The sequence below is a fragment of the Anabas testudineus genome, chromosome 21, assembly GCF_900324465.2.
Source record: "Anabas testudineus chromosome 21, fAnaTes1.2, whole genome shotgun sequence".
Taxonomy (NCBI): Eukaryota; Metazoa; Chordata; class Actinopteri; order Anabantiformes; family Anabantidae; genus Anabas; species Anabas testudineus.
Window position 1 is genome coordinate 22,050,220 of NC_046629.1, and position 17,196 is coordinate 22,067,415.

The following is a 17,196-nucleotide window of genomic DNA, read 5'->3' on the forward strand; positions in this document are numbered from 1 at the left end:
ATGACGTCACATGTGTTACATCTACATGATATTTATTTGACAGTGTATTTAGCGGTGCACAGGATCTGATGTAACTATCTCCTCCTGAGCCTTAGTAGTGAAATGGGACAGCTGACAGGATCTGAGTCAGGTTCTTCTCACCAATGCCATGTTGAGTTTAGATTCTGACACCTGTGTACTATGTCCTATGCTCTATCCCCACTGTAAAACCACTTGCATTGCTTATCAATATCACACCCAATAATTTCCAACACCACCATCGACCCTGATGCCAAGAGTGACTGCATGGGTTGGCTGGAAAGAACCTGCACAAGGCACAAAGCACAAAAACCTTACAGGCTAGAATAACAGTTGACCCTGTTGGTAAAAACAGAACACCTCTCATGTATGTTTGCATTTATAAAAATGATTCTACTGATTCTGGTTTCAACCTTGCAAGTTCATATGTTTTTTTTTTTTTTTTTCATATATCAGCTTGAACACCCACTCTTGTATATGCATGCACAGTTAAATCTGAACATCTACATTGCAAGTACCAGTTTAGCTACAGTGAAGTCTTGACAGTTGCAGTTTAGTCAAGCCCAAAGAAGTACACCAGTGGATTTGCCAAGTCTTGTTAAATGTCACTTTTGGAAATTCCCTTGCTCAGTAGTCCCGAGTTAGGCTTTCTTAAACAAACACCACGACAGAATAATGATTAATGAGGAGCAGGAAGAGGGCTAGGACTTCCCCGTGTGGACATACTCCCAATCCTTGCTCAAACTGTAAACAAAGTTGCATCCACACTTCCATACACTGACAGGTCTGTTAATATGTGGATAAAAAGGCAGCTCAATCTAAGATAATGTTTTTCTTCGGGGTCTGTAACATGAAGCAGGAGTTGAGGGTTTAGTCAGTTAACTTTGGGATTAATTTGTGTCTTTTTGATCTCACAAAGATGGTTGATGTTGCCATGGTAACTAACACTGCAGCTAAAATTGCACACAGGAGTGTGTGTTCAGGCCCAGAGATCAAAACCTAGAAAATAATTATATCATAAAGGCAATCAACTTTAATGACTTTGAATTTGATTTATTGCTATCACCTGCATTAAAACAAAATCTACTTTCACCAGTTCTCACTTTTGCCTATAAAACTATAACATCCACACTTTTGTTTAGCAGATAGCTATAAGATAAGATAAGATTCCTGACCTGTGCTTGAGAAGCAGAGCCCGTAGGACGCTGGGTCTGTCTTCAGCTCTAATCTGATCAGAGATGATCATCGTCTCTACCACCAGATGAGCGATGCCAGGCAGAGAATTCTGCTCGAGGTCCAGAAGGATGGCACCTAGTGAAGGGAGGTAGAGAAAGACAAAGATAAAATGCTGCTAAGACTGAATTGGCTATGTTATTAGTCCTGAGATTAGGTAAATGCTACTATGGAGAAATTAAGAGAAGCTACAAGCTTACCAAGTACTAATGCATGACACTAGTGTCTACCAAAGATGAGTTGTGCTTCTTTTTTAATTTCAGCTGCACATAGAAATAAATAAGCCTTAACAATGGCACCACGAGCACATGGCGGCATTATCTACCATTTGTGATGGTGCGGCGAAGCTCCAATAAGCTGCGGAAGGTGAGCGAGGCCACATGAGGTTTGCCCCAGCGATCCGTCTCCTCCTCCACATCCTCTTCAAACTTGATCCAACGAGCTCGCTCCTTCCAACGCATCTCTTGGTCCTTCTCCACAATCAGCTCGTTCAGCTCCACAAACAGCTAAAGTACATTGGAGTATTGTTAATACATAGTGGAGAAAACACTGTATCTATTATGCTGTTGATGTTGCATGATCAAGTGTCTGGGAACATCAAGTGAATGTCCTTTGTAATTTTCCCATTTCTCATCTTAAATGGAATTTATTTTCCCATGTTCTACTTTATTACTTCATTTACCAAGACCTACTGTACAGAGAAAACAAAAACATTAATAACCAACGGCACATGTTTATGTTGGAAAAATGATGGTAAAGTGTAACCAAATAGTTTGGAGGGACATTCTGTAACATTCCAGCAGGGAGAGAGTTTTTAACAGAGCAACACAAGATGACTGTTATGATTTGTGTTTTGTACCATTTCTGGGGTCAAGCTGAGGTGAACAATTTTGTAGTTAAGTATGGTCTGGTGACTAGCCATGAAGTTTATGAAGAGGAATGTGCTTTCATTGAGGCTACACTCCAGGAGCTTTGGATTCATGTTTAACGCTCAATATTTTTTATTGACACTGGATCAAATGACTATGAGTAATGTGAGAGGGGTCATTTGTGGTGAAAAACATGGGGAATTACTAACTGTACAATTCAGTTGAAAGCGCTGAAGACTTTATCAATCATTGTTGCATTTTGCTTTGCATTTTGGTTCATAGGTAGCTGCTTTGAGGGAAAAAAAGCACTTCATGTTTTTTTTCATGTCTGCCTGCAGACATGAAAAATTAAGTAATCCTATAACTTTTCTAGATTTTCCAAATCATGCTGGACCAGGTTTATAATGATTTATGGGAAAATTACTTTTGGTGCATCACGTGACCAATGAGCTTGCAGTGCTGCGGTTTGGCAACTTCACCAAAATTGCTTTTAATGTTTCTTGGTGGCCTGGGTACCTGCCTAGCACCACACACGTAAAAAGACAAAATTAAGAGCTAACTAGCAGACACACAGGAGCGCTGTATTTAGCAGATGAAAAGCCAAATACAATATTTCGCCAAAGGAGTCAGTGAGGAGCAACCCAGAGATGAGAGAACACTGGACTGAGGGGTGGCCAGATATTCTAACTGTTCAGGTAGTTCACCATCTGCTGGAGTTGTGCACTGTTCAAATATTTGAGGGTCACAAAGAAATCTCCAGGTTTTCCATTAAACGTAAATGTTTTCAGCTGTGCTAACAAAACAGCAAAATGGGGGTTTCTAAGTTAGTCATTTAACACGATAAACTTGCATCACAACGTTCCCCTGGACCTCAGGACTAATATCCAACAATATCTACATTGTATCTGATCAGTTTTCTGTTAGAAAATAAACAAGAGCATGTCTAAGTGACCCCAAACTTTTAAATTGTAGTGCATGTTTTCATCCAGTGGTCAAAGTGCTGCTTAAAAACATTGCTGATAGCATGGCTGCCAACCTCATGAGTTTTCTTCTCTGCAGCCCTCTTCTTCTTCTTCAGGCTGGATAGTGGTGTGGAACTGTTGCTGGCCCGGCTCACCTGACAGCGCGACGACTTCTTCACCAGGTGGCGTCTCACCCCGGGGTTGTCTTCAAACCTGTGACCTGTGAACATGCACAAATGCAGAAGATCACTAGGTCGTAACGTCTTTATTGCTTTTCTAAATTACAGAAAGGAATTCGACTAGGTCTATTTTATGAGCTGTAGCCTCAGTTGCTCTTTTGAGAACTGTGAAGAAATCAAATATCTGTTCCAAGTCAGACAACATGTTCCATGCTGGAGTATCAGACATCAGATTTATGTTTGTTTAAGTTTCCAGCTGACAAAATATCAACCAGTCAAAAAAGGTTCCATGGGTGAGTGAGAATCTATGTAAGCCAAAACTGGTGGTCAGACATGTGTCAGCTTGAAAAGAATAATTGAATTTTCACTTTTCCTGTGCAACAAATCACTACCATAAATGCAAAGTTAAGATGGATTTTTTTGTTATTTGGAGCTATAAAAATTAACCTGAATTGAATAAACAATTTGTTAGCATTAATTTCATAATCACCTGTGTCAAAGTTACTGATGCAGACAGGGCTATTTTGATATCTCTCCCTCCCTCAGGACTTTATTTGATATTCTTACACTGTAACAAGTTAAATCAGTAGAACTGATATTTGCATCAAGTGTGAAACTCCTGCTGCCCACTCACACTAGCCAATGGCTGAATACAGAATAACTGTATATAATAATTTAAAGGATTATTTAATCTTTTAAATGAGCAACTGGAGGTCCCCAGCATGGAAGTTAATGTAGTTAGAATTATTTTTTAATAAATTTAACCCCAAAGTACCACAAATAGTTTAGAATCCGTTGAGTCTTTGGTAGTATCTACTGAAGGATGCACTAGTCAATGAAACCAATGTTAAGAGCAGTGCTGGACATCCACAGACCTTCAATCAGTCTTTCATTTCAAGAGACAAACTCTTGGAAGTGAGCTTCATTGTGACCGGTCTTGAATGTTCACTTGGGTCAATGATAAGACACACATGGTCTAGATTATATTAATTCTGAGGAAAATAAGTCAGCTGAACTATCCTTTCGTATCCAGCCAGATGTTCATGTAATGTGCATTTTAGACATTAGGCAAAAGCCAAGAGTTATTAAAAATGATCTCAATATCGAAAAACATAATCAGATTTGCTTGCCAGGTACCACTCTGTCTACGTGTCTGATTGTCTATGTCTTTGTGGTCTCAGTGAAATACTATGAAATACAATTGTTTTGCAAATCTGATATGCAACATATGTATAATTTATAATCAAATAATGTAAAATCAAGCTTTTATTTGACTAAAACAAAGGGAACATTAGTTAAATTCCTTTTATGGATTATGTTACTGCAATCAGCAAATGACCACAAACCATACTCCTCTACATCTGTAATATGCTTGTATTTCTATTAGCAAAGACTCGGCTAATCTTTCAGTTTAGTTTTAGGCATTGTGTCACGAATCTTTGAATTTAAGGTACAGTGCTTGAAAGATATATTCCTACATTAATGGGGAAACAAACAACATGTTACACGAGTGGCTGATGCAGCCTTGAGCCAAAGAGTGGGAGCAGACTACAAAGATTTGTGAAACTCTTTTTTAGTCTACACCCTCATCTAAGTGACATAATTTGAGGCAATTAATTGGGTCTGAAACCAGCATTAGGGTTTACTGCAATCACATTACATTTGTGTGTAATGCAGTAATGTAACATGTTACTTTCCTAGATTCAGTAATCCCATTACAGTTACTAATTAAGTAACATGGATTACATAACAAATGGTGGTGGTGCGGTGCACGACAGGGAGAAGAGAGGAATGCTAAGGTAGAGCAGCAGCGTCACCTAAGAGTCTCCATCAGCAGTGAGAATGTCTGCTTTAGATGAGAAGTCTGGAAGTTGAGTCATGACAACTGGACTGCCTTCATGAGGAGGATCCAGCTTCCTTCAAATGTGACATTGAAGTCATTAAATATTTGAAGTCAGGGTCAGAGATGAAGATCTCAACATGAAATAAATTCAGTCTTTGGTGTCAGTCTGGTGTAGTAGTCCTGAACACCAGTTGTAGATTATAGCCCCTTTTAAACTGCCTCATGCGCCATTACACCACCTCGCTGTGCAGTATAAAACATGCCAAGCCGGGTGTCAAAGTGGCGCTGGGTTTTGGGGGGGGAAAGGGTGATTTGTAATAAACTACAGTTATTATACAGTGTGTTAATGATTACTATTACATTCGGCTTTGTTTAAGAAACATGTTTAAGTGATCCGACCCAACACTGCGTGAGAGAATTGGGGCGACGCACTGCACTGCTATGATGTGAAGGTGATCAGTTATTTAATGACATAACTCATCCAGACCCCAGTCTAACTTCCATTCATTAACCATTCCATTAACTCCCTCCTGCTGCACAGCTGAACATTTTTACAGTAAAAGCTATTAGCTTTATATTCTATGAAGTAACTATATTAACTATATTTGAACCAACCATAACTTTTGTAACGTTTCATTTTAAAATGTAGGATAAAGTTTCAAGTTATAATAAAATCCCATGGCACCTTATATAAACAGAGGGCTCACTTTGGGTACCAAATATACCCAATGTTCTAAAGTACTCTAGACTAATCACCTTAATAATGTAAATGTGCAATAATTCTATGCATAGAGAGGAATAAAAATAGCAAATTCACACATTGTTTGTCAATGAAATGTCTTCCGCTCTAGCCAAATGGGTCCCAGTGGATCAATAAGAAAGCGGGAAACAGCAGCAGTCAAGCTCTGTGTCAATTCGCTCAATACCCTGGACTACTTTGCTATGTTTGTGGCTTTGAATCAGTGGGAACTAGTGAACTCCCATCCATTGACTGTCCATTTAAAAATAGAATGAAATACGCATCTATCTGAGTTTCCCCTAGTGTTATGATTGCATCAGAAGCTTGACGTAACTTTCCCTACTGTCAAATGTTTCGATTTGAATTAAAGCCCATCACTGAATTGACAGGACTGTACCGGCACTCAGCAAGAGCAGAGGTGAATTCCCACAGAAATACAACTATACACAACTTACGGATAGGTTCGAGTGGTGACCCAAGCTGAGTGTGGATTGACTCAAGCAAGTCATAGTCATCAAAATCCAAAACAAACTCTTCAAAGTCCTCAAACCCATCCACATTGGACAAAGAGCTGTGAAGCTCATGTTGGTACTGCTTTATGGTGCTAAAGCCTCTTTGGACACTGATCCGACGTTCTGGTCCATAGTGATCCATGCCACGTTTCTTCTCAGAGGACCCAAGCCCCAGGTTCTCCTGTCCATCAATGTCTGTCATCTCCGCGGTCGGTGCCTCCTTCTATCCCACTCTCTCCAAGTGGACACACTGCTCATACAGGGCTTCCTAGAACACTTAAACGCCGTTGCTCCTCCTGGGTCACTGTTGTGAAGAGCCTGGGTCCAACAGCCTGCCTCTTTTCATTGGTTGTGCCACAGAATTGTGTCAAAACTAACCAACTCCTACGTGGCACCCAGTCAGCCAAAACAAAACCAACCAAAACAAGTTTCTTGGCCTTGCAGTCCAAAAATATAAATCACAAAAATCTTGAATGTTGGAAAAAAAAAACTTTCCAAACAAAATGCAAAGTTGTAGATCCACCCTCAGGCAGAGGCCCTTCTCTTGGATGCTCAATCAGATCAAATGTGTAAGTGGTGCAAACATTCACTTTAGCTGCAAGTCCACAAATAAAATGTTGATAAGGGGTGGTCTACCCGCTTGTCAGCTGAGCGGTAGTGCCACCCTTTTCAATGTCCACAGCCAATTGATCCTCGTGGCTGTTGTGAAACCAACACACAGTGGGATGGATCACAAGAGTTGATGCCTTTTGTTTCCATAGTGCTGCCACCACTTTCCAACCATATTGCATGTCGTTCGTACAAGGGTAAAGGTCAAGTTCCAGAGGCTGGCTTTTCTACCCTAGTGGCATCAAAATGCAAAATGCACACATCCAGTATACATCAAACGGTCTCAAGCACAATTTTACACTGAGAACTGAACTGAAACCCGCAGACAATAACACACTAACACCTAGAAATCAGCTCCAGCACTCTCCTTAGTGAGACTATCATGGTGCTAATTATCAGAGCAAGCTGCACCATCCCTGTCCCTGCATCTCCATGGTAACTGTGCGTCCCCTTGAGGTGTCATGGTCTGACTGGTGTACAAAAGGTGCAGACCCTCGGTATGTGCAGTATACTTGAATATTACATGCCTGGCTGTTATAACGTTGTTATTAGTATGCATGCATGCACACAGATGTCTAAGCCATTGTGCAGATATGTGAGTGTGTTCAGAACTGGAGAAAGACACTGTGTGTACTGTATACAGTACAGTATATATATGTATACAGGACACTCAGTTACAGTTAGGGAAGTAAGACATCTTATATAAGATATTCTGTGTATAAAGGTTCATGATGTCATTTTGCCATATAAAGGGATCTGTATTGTTTAGCTCAATCCAAACTGTTACTGTCGCAATCTCTCAACTTTTCCATACATGGACTCTTCTCATTCTATCCAGTTGTTGAGGTTTAATGTTTATCTCTAATCGGGCATTGTGCAGAGTCATAAGGCCTAAGATTATAACTTTGCCAGTTCTGAATCTACAATGTATAATGCACATGTCTTTTAAATTTCACCCTAAAGTACAGATTAGTCAGAATAGAAGAGTAATAGTGGCGACATACACAGCCTGTCCATGTCAAGCATCACTCTTCAAATCCGATAGCTTGTTTTGACTGACTCTTAGTGTCCTGCTTTCTGTGTCCAGATGGGTCCTAAACAGTCAATGATTACGCTGCTCTGGTAAAGCAGGAAAAGCCAGAGGCAGGGTCGCTGCTGAAGGGGAATCGACTGCAGCCTCTGTTAATTACTGCCCCTGGACGCTCGGATACATGAGTTTTTCTGGTCGCACAAGGTTTTGCTTCACCATCGCTCTCCTCTGCTGTTTTATATATATTTTTTGTTTGTTTTTTTATTTTCTCTTTTACCCTTTCTTTCCTGTTTAGTCTAAACATTTCCCTCTGCATTTATTCTCCTGGAGGTTCAACAGATAACTGGAAATAATGTGAGACTTCAGCTATTTGATACTGTAGAATAAAGTCTGCCAACAATGGCAGTTTATGTGAGAGTGAGGAGATGAGAACATATAAATATAAAGAGTATATGCAGTAGGTGTATCTGATATTTACTGCTCTCATGGTGCTATTAACTTTATTATTGACATTCTACCCAATAACACATTATTGAAATACATTTGATGTGTCTCATATATCGTGACAATATTTGAACATATACTGAACTGAGCATATATAGTATATATAGGAATTGTTATAATAATAACAAAGCTGGAGTTTATTCTTTATTACAAGCTGCATGTGTTAATCAGTTGCAGATATTATAGGAAAATCCTGTCATTTCACTACATTCTTTGTATTATTGCGCTGGAAACTTATTTTTAACTGAGTATGTGGGAGTAAGAGACTGTGTGGGATGGCTTCATCACACGAAGTGTGTGGGACACCTGTAGAGGAGCAAGGCAACAGGCAGCAGTGAGTAAAACTTGTCAATGGTCAGAAATAAATGTTAATAATTGTGTTTTAACACAAGTAATTAAGTAATTGTTATTTACTGTTCCAATACTGATTATTCAGAACGTCTTTTTTTAACATATTGTGTTTAACCATTGAGAAGGTCACTCTTCATCTGATTCTGATCCATGTATGGGGAACAACTGTGTAGTGGTACCTTACATTACCAGCAGAGGCTGCTCAAGCATGTCTACAAATGATTCAAACCAGAGGAGGTGAAAATACCAAAACAAATGTTATTTCTAAATAGATTATTATTACTTTATTTACACATATAACATATTATATATCCTAAATGAGAAACTATTGTTGAAACAGTCAATAGGCTTATAATTAATTGTTTTTGTGTTCAAAGCTGCAGATGTCTTTCTCTCTCCAACAAAAGTAAAAGTGAATAAATTCACACCACTCTCACACCACATCGATAAAGTCTGAATACTGTAACATGGCTGTCTTTCATTCTAGAGGTGCAGCTAAGAAACTATAACATTAAATATGTGCAATGTGTTTCTGGTTATCTAGTGGGTGTCAGTTTAAATGTTATAACAAGACACCACAAAGTAACATCTGTGTGACAGAAATGACAGAAATGCAAACACACTGTGGACGAGGTCTACGTAGCTGTGCAGGCTGTTATAAGTGGACTTAGACAGAGAGACTGAAGATGGGAGAGTTAGTGCAGTTTCCTTGCCAACTGAAAATGTTTTTTCACTTGCTCCTGACTGGTTAAGATAAAATAGCTCCTGCCTCACAATCAGGGGAAAAACAATTTGAACACAATGTTCTTCTGAATAATGGTTATCAGGCTCATGTGTATTTGTTAGTGTAAAAAAGATAAACAACACAATTGTGATTCTCGTTCTACTGACATGTTGTAGCAGAGCTACAAACACAAACCCATTGGCTACTATTGTCCAATATGCCCTCCAGAGAATGTGCTACATCACCTGGAAGCACCTGACTTTACTGTATTATACAGCATATTCCTTACTTTTCATGTCATCCAGATCAGCACTGGCCAACATCTGGGCCTCAGCCTCATCAGTGGGAACCTGCTGGTAGACGGCAGTCTCCAGAGCAGTCATGCTACCGATGCAGATCCGTTCCCGCAGGTCGTAGTTGCTCCGCTGGGTGCCTGCGAGTCGATGGTGGATGGGCTTCCTGCAGAACCAGCCTCGGGTTGTGGTTAAATTTGAGGGATGTGATCCTGAGGGAGCACTGACGGGGAGCAAAGACACATACTGGTGGGAAAATGAGCATAAAATAAGGTCCACATAATATCACAGTAGAATTAGTATTATTATATAATAATATATTATATATATTATATTATATTCAAACATTAAAAATGTAGATGCATTACATGCATTTAAACAAACTTAAAATGTTCCTGCTGACTGTGTAGTGCCTCTAGGTTGCACAACCATCACTTCTCCAACAGAGGGCTTCACAACACAGCAACAGATCTGGGTCTCCTCACTGAGCCTCTGAGTCATCCTCAGCTGTGAGCACTCAGACACAGCAACACAGTATTGCACAGCCCAGGCATGATGGTGTTCCTGCACCTCTTCCCATTCACGCATTAGCTGAGACAAATATCCAAATCACCATGGAGCCCCTGACCTCCCAGCAGCAACCTCCATGCATAATTCAAAACACTACCAAATAATTAATATTCTGATGGTTATGTGTGTTTGCTGGCCAGCCAGATGGGTCATCTAATATCTGAGATTCAGCTGGAGCCATACGTGGCATATAAATACCCTAAAAAAATATATATATAGATCATTCCTGTACACACTGTACACAGCAGACTTCAAGTACAATTCTGAGAGTGTTGCCACATTCAGAATTACTCTGGTGATACTGCAGTTATTGCATGCATCAGGAATGGACAGGAAGAGGGTTAGTACAAAGAACTGATAAAGTCCTGAAGCTGTGAGTTTTGTGACTCCAGTCCTTAGTGACTGGAGTCACAAAACTGCCTCCTACTTAGCACCTCTAAAACCAAGGAGGTGGAAGTGGAATTTCGAAGGTCTAAACTCCCTCTTCATTCACTCAGCATTTGTGGTGTGGACATTAAAGTGGTGCCAGTCTCTCTAGGTATGCACCTGGACAATAAGTTGGACTGGTCACTTTACACAGATGTGCAATATAAAAAAAGGGCAGAGACGTGTTTTCCTCCTAAGGCAGCTTAGGTATTGGGCAACATAAAACAGAAGGATGCAGGGAAGCTGGACAAACTGGTGCAAAAAGCCTGCACAGTGACTGGACTCACTAAACGCACACAGAAAAAGATAAAGACCATTCTACAATACACCAACGATCTCCTATTCAACATCCTTATGGACTAGAGAAGTAGCTGCAGTGGACGACTCACCTCTCTGAACTAAAGGAGAAAGAGATCGTTCCTCCCCACAGCCATCAGGCTTTACAACACCCTAGCCAACAGCAGATTATTACTAACTACCTTTAATATCTTTCTACCTACAAGACTACCTGAATTTCCATTTGGGGATTAATAAAGTTGATCTTCTTTCATTTATGAGGTTCATTTGTTTATTATGACATATTTGGGTTGCTAATGTAGAGCTCAACGCATCTAAAAATACAGCATATGTATCAAGTAAAAGAAACAACCTGGCTTTGCTGCTTAGATAAAAATCATTTAAAGCTGCAGAATCTATATTTTTATATTAGTTAATCACAATGTATCAGTTTCTACTTTCAGAAGTGTGTCAATTTTCCATTAAAGTGTTTGTGGATATTAGAAAGTAGCCTCAGGTAGTAAGTAAGTATGAGGCAAAGGTAGTCAAGTAGTATTTAGAGTAAGAAAGTTTGCATAGAAAGGAGATTTGAATGGAAAGCAAAGCAAAGCAGGAACTTCACCACAGCAGACATTCATGTGACATTCCAGACAGTTCAATGAGGATAGTCCTGTAGCATTATGAAAGTACTTTCAATCCAGCATGACCTTCTTACTAACACTAAAACTAAGCATGTATTTTTTTGTACCAACCAAGTGCTACTTCAAGAGAAGCCTACTTTTACTACTAAATTAAGCAGAACTGTATATTGTGGCAAACATGACACATTATGACTCCTTCCACATTACACAATGTAAATACTGCTGTGTGTCCCAAATCCTCTGGTAACCGACGCACCAGTCGTGCATCACATGTATTCACTGCTTCTTGCATTTTATACCTGTGCAGTTCACACAGAAGACTACAATAGAACAATACGACACGTGATAGCCTACCTGCAGCAGTCCACCTCCTCTCCATACACCTCCTTACTCTGTCCAAGAACATTTATTCCCCCATTGTGAGCTGCCCCCTTTATCAGAGTGACGGCAACTTTCTTTGAAAGTGGGTGATCTTCATTTTCCGTGTGGAAGATTGTGAGTGGAAGGGGTTCCTCCAAGTCCTCTTGGCTCCCCAAACTAAACTGAGAGGAAGAGGAGGATCAGTCAGAGGGGTGGAATATTCCTGCATGTAGTTATTCTGGTTTTTAAAATGTTAAAATTACTCGTTCTGTAGTAACAGTTAGCTAAGAGTTCATGCACCGACACCTTTTACACCTGTTCATGTTTTTGTCAATTTTACCTGCGGTTGGATATCGTGTAGCTCTGTGGGCGTGGCGGCCCCCCTCAATCCATCCGTCTCAGACTCCACTTCTTCCTCGTCTACCTCATGGATGGTGGGTGTAACGTCGGAGGGAGGCAGAGAAGTCTTTTTTTTCTTCCGTTTCTTTTTGCGCCTTCTGTCCGTGCTGTGCACCCTCTTGCGTAAACGCTGTTGCTGGGGCAGGTGGGTTGACAACGGGTGGTGCGTGTGATGAAAAGTGTGCCTGTGATCTGAAAATAAATCAAAAGTGGAAAATACATCATGGTATTAAAGCGGTAGGTGACTGACTGACTGAGTAGACAGTGACACACTAAGTGATATTTGTGTGTATTGTGTTTTGACATATAACTACACTGACACTGGAAATTACAAGTCATAAGGTTTTTCTGAGGATGACAGTGACATCATCATTTATTCTGTGCTACTGCACAGAACGCTCTTGGGCCTATTACCAATTATCCCCCAAAAATGCAAAGAACTTTTCCAAACTGGAATCTAGGAAAAATCAATCCCTCATATAAATATATTTTCGGGTTTCACCATACAACTTATAGAAACTAATATTTTTCTTACAGTCATTTTGATCCATTTAAGTAAAACATGCACTGCGTCATCACATATAATGTGTACATGGGCCTTATAAACTACACGCCAGCAGCTTTGCTTACACTCAAAGTCTTTCTCAGTGTAGTGTCGGCCCATCCTGTCTCCACTGGTGGAAGCAGAGTCACTGATGATGTCTCCGAAGCGCTCCACAGACAGCGCTTTCTCCCAGGTCTCCTCCTCCTCTTCATCCTCCTGTTCTTCCACAGAGTCTTCCTCATCTTCCTCTTCCACTTTCACCTGGAAGATAGAAAGAAAACACTTTCAGCTTGACATCAATGGGACAAAGTGTTAAGTTTTTAATCCGAGTCAAAAAGAATTGCACCAGAATGAGGCAGATTAACACTGATATAACATGTTGACATCTTTAATCCTGCCAATTCCAGATATTTCAAGTTGTTAAGAAACCTAGGGGACCTTTAACTTTAGCATGAATAATACTTTGTTATTATAACTAAGTGATTGATGACTGTATTGCATGTATTAGCCAATGGGGTATTCCAATCAGATAGCCCTTTAGCACACAACCACACACACAGCCAGGGTGTGACATCAGAAACAGCAGCCACACAGGGTCCAGGTCCACGCTGAAGGGAATTAAGATGCTAAGCCAAAGTGAACACAGAACAAATTCTAACTTCAATTCTACTACAGACATTATGTGTATATTACAACTACTGCAGCTGTTTAAAGTTGTGAATTGTTCATAGCAACAAAATCTGTTTCTAATAAAACCTGGTTCCACCCATGTTATCACTAAAACCTAAACCCTGTTTTAGTTTTGTATTTCTAGTAAGAGACATGTGAAATGTGTTTTAATATTATTCGGTATCAGTAGGATAAGTGCACTGTGTACGTGTATTATCCACCTCCTGCAGGCAGGACACTAAATCAATACAACAAAGTGCTAAGTGGCAAAGAACTAATGCACTACACAACCCCTGGAGACGGCTGAGGCTAAAGGGAGTGTCCTGCCAGAGCCATTTGGTGCCTCTGATAGGTCAAATCACCGGGACCGGCTGCTTCCCCTGCCTCAGATTGGTGCTGGCTTGGTGAGCACTCTGTCTACAGCTCTGTGGTCTCAGATTTCACTGTGCCAGGGCTCCATTACTTCCTAATTACCAGTGGGATGAAGGGACGGGATACGTTTAATGACCTCAGCTACCTATCTGAAGCCAGGCAGAATACAAAAAGGGGGAATTTTAAATTGAGCAGTGGAAGCTTTGTTTTCACTGGCCAGCAAGCTCAGTGGTGCTCATTATTGTAGGTGCTCTATATTCATACAAACCAACTCAATTATCAAATGAATTTCATCATCTCCTTCTCTTGCTCTGGTGTAAGACCCTGGATTTAACAGTTTTGATGTATGGCAAGATGAGATGACGTTCTCTACGGAGCTAGATATTCCAGTACAAGGACGTCTAAAGCTGGTTTTGCTTTGCTCAAGCCCCTATGATGTCAGTGACTTCAAAGCTTGAGCTTTGAAGTCAGTTAGGGTGGAGGGACACAGCAGGAGGTCAACCCCAGCCCAGGTGGTGGAGCAACTATATACAGTGAATAGAAAACCGAATGACTTACAATGGCGTATAGTGATTGCTGTTACACTTGATTGTATTCCTTTAAAAGAAAAGAGGTCACTTATTGTATTGTACACAACAGTAGCCCTACAGCAGGAAACACCTAAAGACCAATTTCCAAGGTAGCAAGTGTAGAACCAATAGATCCTAATCCTAATGACTCACATCTACGTTCACGCTTTCTACTGTCCACCTAGCAAGCCTATTCAGGCCAGGTGACAGGCGAAACCACCCTGGAGGACACATTTTGGGATTAGTTTTGAGTCTCCCTCATTGTCACTGATTAAAATGTATGACACAGAGTAATAGTGTTACATGTATGTCTTTCCAAAGCCTTATACTTTTTGAAGGTGTACATGGGCGAACCTGCTCCGTAGCTCCATGTTCATAGGATTATAAAGAGCGCACAGCTTCTCTAGTTCTCAAATATGAGGAGGGTACTCTCCAACTAGAACAGCGTAATCAGACTGCATTTCAGTCAGGAACATGCTGTCTAACCTTTTCTCATGAACTGCTCGACTTGTACTACAACATTAATATTTCATATTTAATGGAATGCAGAGCCCGAGAGATGCGCTAAAATATTTATCAGCTTCTGACTAACACGGAGCAGTGTCTGTGTTGTGTATTTGCATTGTGTGTCAGAAGCAAAAGGCCTCACATTACCGATCAGGAAAACACTCTTGGTAAAGATTATATGTGAAGTGTCGTCTTTAAAGCTACAGTAAAGGTTAAGGATTTGTATTAGGATTACTGCTTTGAGATCTAATATCAGTTATTCAAATCGGCTCAAGTTTAAAGCAACTAAAAAAAATCTGGCAAATCAGTAGAAAGTCAATAATTCAAATCACATGTTGCAAAAGTAATCCAAAACCTAATTTATGATTAGGCTACATTATATATATTAAAAATGCATTTTTATGATAGGAAACTCTCTGATGACACTGCAAGTGTTGACAAATCAGTGTTGCTTACTACATTTGGCTTGCTAAACAGCCAATCAGAGTGATCTCTCTCACCGATATGTGTGCAGCCAGTTCAACATACTGAATCTGTTGAAAATCTGCCAACAGGGGTCAGATACACACGCCTAAAGCCCAACACCAAAAGGCCTGATTTTAATCTTCTCACAAGCAGCATATTTACACTTTTTAACGTGCAGAATGGGTTAAAAATGACCCACTTTCATTTACAATTTTACCCGCAGCTACTGTAAATGTGTCATTGTAATATCTTTAAAGCAAATGTATGTAAATACCCAGAACTACATAATCAATCATTTAGTTTCAGACCATTGATGAAAATTTGCTTCGATACACAGTAGGTGCCCAGTGATGGCCTGCAACAACATTTTACAGGAATACTGGGCATTCATAGGGATGCTCTCCCAACTTTAGGGCACATTTAACTGTGTCTGAGACCCTGAGGAAAGACTTCTGAATCAGTTTCAAAGAAAAATGGTTCAATATTTGCATTTAGACATTAATTTTATTCACAATAAAATCCCAGGAGAACAAATGGGACATAGTTTTGTGTCTGACATACTTACAGTTAAGGTAAGCGTCTGTTGCTATTATTTGATACAGCTGAATGCCACGCTGCCATGATGAGCAACTGAATTTATTATTAGTAATATCCTCAAATTAAAGGGAGTTGTCTCTGTCATGCTGAGCCAGATTTCTGTACCTATGCCTTCAGGCTATAGTATGCCATAATATGCTACAATATCCTGTACTACTAGCCTAGTATTGCAGTTTGTTTAGCAGACAGATACTTTAAATCCCAATTGAATCTTCCAATTGTGCAGACAGTCGTAGGGAGTCAATTTCAAAAGTGAAACATTATCTTTACTGATCATCTTATTTCTTAACATTCAAGCTTGATTAAAAATATACCATCAGTTGATTCGCCTTGGCTGCTTTGTGCTCTTCTTATTTGAGTCTGTCAGTGTTTAAAACTGCGTCCCGCTCCCTTCATCCTGGTCTCTTTCATTGAATGAGCTGGCACGCTTCCCAGACAAACACATCAGCTAATATAAATATCAGCATTAGTGCTTCGCTGAGATTCATGAGCAATTCCTTTAAAATGATTGCCATATTATTCAATGTGTTTTTATTGACGTTGTTTTAGTTTTCATTGAATACAGACCAATCAGTGAATCCACTGAAATGTTTCATAGGCAACAAGGGCCACAGACACCATAAAATATCAACTGAGCATTTTACTGACTTTAACTAACTTAATCATGGGTGTCAAGTAAGAATAAATAAATAAATATATACCTGTAAACCCTGGGTGTAGCAGTTCCATTATTATAGTAGACAAAGGCAAGTGAAAGTGCTAATTAAAGTGTTTCAGGTCGCATTTTACTGACTTTAACTAACTTAATGATGGGTGTCAAGTAACAGGCAAGATACAGGGCCATCTTATTTCAATATACCATGCTCTGCTCAGCTCTTCAGGTATTAGTCATTATCAAATTAAATCAAAGTAAATAAGACTGTAGTCATCCTTAT

The 17,196-nt window shown here is 39.9% G+C and overlaps 1 protein-coding gene across 1 annotated transcript in view; it reads right to left on the bottom strand.

The window, feature by feature from the left end:
* The window catches only part of slc4a3 (solute carrier family 4 member 3), a 39,176-nt gene that overhangs the window by 10,851 nt on the left and 11,129 nt on the right, over positions 1–17,196 (bottom strand). The window contains exons 3-9 of the mRNA XM_026377368.1: positions 13,169–13,343; positions 12,480–12,730; positions 12,134–12,321; positions 9,863–10,089; positions 3,157–3,302; positions 1,577–1,757; positions 1,194–1,329 (exon numbers count right to left, since the gene is read on the bottom strand). Of these exons, the coding sequence (XP_026233153.1) occupies positions 1,194–1,329; positions 1,577–1,757; positions 3,157–3,302; positions 9,863–10,089; positions 12,134–12,321; positions 12,480–12,730; positions 13,169–13,343 (1,304 nt within the window). The remainder of the gene's footprint in view (positions 1–1,193; positions 1,330–1,576; positions 1,758–3,156; positions 3,303–9,862; positions 10,090–12,133; positions 12,322–12,479; positions 12,731–13,168; positions 13,344–17,196) is intronic.